Source organism: Lampris incognitus, chromosome 19 (genome assembly GCF_029633865.1).
Source record: "Lampris incognitus isolate fLamInc1 chromosome 19, fLamInc1.hap2, whole genome shotgun sequence".
Taxonomy (NCBI): domain Eukaryota; kingdom Metazoa; phylum Chordata; class Actinopteri; order Lampriformes; family Lampridae; genus Lampris; species Lampris incognitus.
Genome location: NC_079229.1, coordinates 4,331,216 through 4,334,990, shown reverse-complemented (window position 1 = coordinate 4,334,990; position 3,775 = coordinate 4,331,216). Strand labels below are relative to the sequence as shown.

The following is a 3,775-nucleotide window of genomic DNA, read 5'->3' as shown; positions in this document are numbered from 1 at the left end:
CCCAAACCTGCAGTTCTGACCCTGATTTTAGGCAAACCGTGAGATGGCAGATTTGCAACACGACTCGGCACATGTATCACTGTTGGTTACGGTGTGTAAAGTCGCTTATTTTACACAAACAAACCCCCCCCCCCAGCTAAACCTTTGGATTTAGACAATACTATAAACGGCAAATAGATATTTTGCTTTACGTCCTTCGGTTGTTTCCCACATTGTCTGACGTCTAGGCGGCGTGCTGAAGCCCACTGGACAACAGACCAGTAAAGACCCGTCTGCAGGGTGGGTGGGGTCCGGGTGGGGTTGGGGGGGGTGTGTCTTAATTGTTCACACTGAACAGCAGCGTGTCTCACAGCTGCTCCAGCATGGCCTTCAATTTGGCCTGGCAGGAAGCAGGGGGAGACAGCCCGTGTGTGTGTGTGTGTGTGTGTGTGTGTGTGTGTGTGTGTGTGTGTGTGTGTGTGTGTGTGTGTGTGTGTGTGTGCGCGCGTGCACGTGATAGTGTTTTGTGTGTGTGCGTGCATGTGAGTGTTTTGTGTGTGCGTGTGCGTGCATGTGATAGTGTGTGTGCATGCATGTGATAGTGTTTTGTGTGTGTGTACGTGCATGTGATAGTGTTTTGTGTGTGTGTGCGCGTGCATGTGATAGTGTTTTGTGTATGTGTGTGTGTGCATGTGATAGTGTGTGTGTGTGCATGTGATAGTGTTTTGTGTGTGTGTGTGTGTGCATGTGATAGTGTGTGTGCGTGCATGTGATAGTGTTTTGTGTGTGTGTGTGTGCATGTGATAGTGTGTGTGCGTGCATGTGATAGTGTTTTGTGTGTGTGTGTGCATGTGATAGTGTTTTATGTGTGTGTGTGTGCGTGCATGTGATAGTGTGTGTGTGTGTGTGTGTGTGTGCGCACGCCCTGAGGGTTAGCTGTCCCCAGAAGGCCGGAGCCGTCATGTGGTCGTGGTATTGTTTGTACGGTCCCATTGTGTGTCACTCTTGATTCGGCGTCCTGCATGGCGGGGGTGGTGCCACTCGCTACTTTGCGGTTGGAGAACTGTAATTTTGTGTTGCCCCCCCCCCCCCACCCCGCACCCCTCCATGAGAGTAATCTCCGCCACATCAGCCGCATCATTTAAAGGGGTCGTTGTCGCACGGTCAGCTGTGAGCAGATGGTGTTCGTTCTCTTAAAAAAAGCAAAGGGGAGACGTCCCGGCTGGCGAGCCTTGTAGTTCAGCACCTCGGACAGAGACGGAGACGCGCAGTGCGCATGCGTGCGAGCTGCGGCCGTGCCGGCGGCTTGGTGGTGTCGTGCAGCGGGCCTACGGACGGCGGCTCTGGCCTCCTTTACAGACCGCTGCTGGCGTGCTTTCTTCCCTTTCTTTCCTTTCTTTCCTTTCTTTTATTTCTTTCCTTTCTTTTATTTCTTTCCTTTCTTTTATTTTCTTTCTTTCTTTTCTTTCCTTTCTTTCCTTTCCTTTCTTTTCTTTCTTTTCTGTCCTTTCTTTTCTTTCTTTCCTTTCTTTCCTTTCTTTCCTTTCCGTTCTTTCCTTTCTTTCCTTTCTTTCCTTTCGTTTCGTGTCGGTGGTTATGTGTGGTTGGGGGTGAATGCGGCTAAATGGGAAATGACGTGATAGATGCGCGTAGCCTATACGGTACAATATATTTTATTAAGCGGGACATATACGTCAGGGATTCTTCTGTATTATTTCCACAATGTACATTTAGTGAGCAACGTCACTGAACACGAAATCAGTCAAAGCTACGCAGATCCGAAACGGAGAACACACAATAATAATGTGACTATGTATCGTATAAATTATATAATGTTTAATAAAAGGGCTCTGACTTCTCTCCGTCGGCCGAAACACGTCAGCTTTGTCGTTTCTTCCCTCGTTTTAATAAACTCTGAATAGTAGGCGGCCTACGTTTTGGCTTATTTTCAACATCGTCGTCATCCAAACGCAACACCATGGACTGCACACGAAAAAGAAAAAAGAAGAAGAAGAAGAAGAAGAGAAGAAGAAGAAGAAGAACTTCCATTCGTGCAAAAAAATGCTTCGGGCGTGAAAGCACTTCTCCGGATGTCCGTAGCTCCGCACGCCGCACCCGGACGGAAGCCGCGTGGTTTAAGGCGACACAAACACAAAGCAACACTACTCAGCCTGCTCAGGACGGAAGTTCCTCCCTCCGCTTAGTCACCCCCACAGCCAGCACTACCGCCTTCATCATCACCACCACCATCATCATCATCACCATCACCTCCGTTGTCCGTTTTGCCCCGGTGCGTCTGCCCCCCTCCCCCCCCCCCCCATCGGCAAGAGTTTTTGCTTTCCAAGCGATAAAATCCACACCAGCCGGCAGGTCACGTGGCCGAGCGACGCGTCAATCATCCGGGTGGCGTCAAAGGTGGCGGAGGGTCTGCGGTAGTAGTACGGGACTCCGAGGAAACGTTAATATTTGACTAAATAGGGGACGAGTGTGGGTACAGATATTCGTCGGCGTCCTGGGCTGACAGTTTTTATTTTTATTTTTTTTACATTTTCTGAAGTTCAGGATAAATGGCGCGTTTCGGTTTTTTTCCTTTGTTTTTTTTTCTTTTCTTTTTTTCTCGTTTTTCTTGTTTTTGTTGTTTTTCTTGTTGTTGTTTCGGTCTTTGATCCCCTCGGCATGTAAAGAGTTCAGTGCGTGCGACGCGGGACATCGCGGGAGGCGATTATAGAGGAAAGACCAAAAAGCCTGAGAAGGTGGAGTATTTCCATCCGCCCATGAGGGTGCCCCGCTCCAGCTTCAGGTAGACCCGGTCTTCGCGCTCCACCATCAGCAGCACCCCGTTGCTGGCCGCCTCTCTCGTCACGTCCTGGTCGCCGGCGAACGCTGATATGACCGGGTAGTCGTTCTGCATCAGGTTCACCTGTGTGGGGTAGCAGAGGGGGGGGGGGGCAATGCGCCTGCTTTAAAACCCGTGCCCGTGACGCGCGCGCACGCACACGCACACACACGCAAACACACACACACACGCAAACACACACACACGCACGCACACACACACACACACACACAAAGTGGGTGCAGAGAGACAGGCTCCACACACTCTCACACAGACACACACACACACACACACACACAAAGGGGTGCAGAGAGACAGGCTCTGAACACACACACACACACACACACACACACACACACACACACACGCACACAGACACACAAAGGGGGTGCAGAGAGACAGGCTCTGAACACACACACACACACACACACGCACACACAAAGGGGGTGCAGAGAGACAGGCTCTGCACACTCACACACACACACACACACACACACACACACACACACACACACACACACACACACACACACACACACACACACACACACAAAGTGGGTGCAGAGAGACAGGCTCTGCACACTCACACACACACACACACACACACACACAGAGAGAGTGTGTGTGTGCAGAGAGACAGGCTCTGCACACTCACACACACACACACACACACAGAGAGAGTGTGTGTGTGCAGAGAGACAGGCTCCTGGCGGTGGCTCACCTGTATGGTTTGCCTGTTGTAGACCTTGACCACGTGAAAGCTGAAGCTGTATATGCCCCTCCTCGGTGCTTGGAAAACACTTGCTTTGAGATCGAAATGGTTGCCGATGTTCACCAAAACCTGCGAGCACAGGGGCAGGGCACGTTGAGACAGCGTTGGTTTCACTTATATGCCTTATGCCCCCCCTCTCCCTCCCCCCCCACACACACCCCACACACACACACACACACACACACACA

General features: G+C 51.0%; 1 protein-coding gene across 1 annotated transcript in view; it reads right to left on the bottom strand.

Moving 5' to 3' along the window:
- Positions 1-2,630: 2,630 nt before the first annotated feature.
- Positions 2,631-3,775, bottom strand: part of LOC130130108 (cerebellin-2-like) — a 7,900-nt gene continuing 6,755 nt past the window's right edge. Inside the window, exons 3-4 of the mRNA XM_056299839.1 lie at positions 3,537-3,656; positions 2,631-2,899 (exon numbers count right to left, since the gene is read on the bottom strand). Coding sequence (XP_056155814.1) covers positions 2,702-2,899; positions 3,537-3,656 — 318 coding nt within the window. The 3' untranslated portion in view covers positions 2,631-2,701. The remainder of the gene's footprint in view (positions 2,900-3,536; positions 3,657-3,775) is intronic.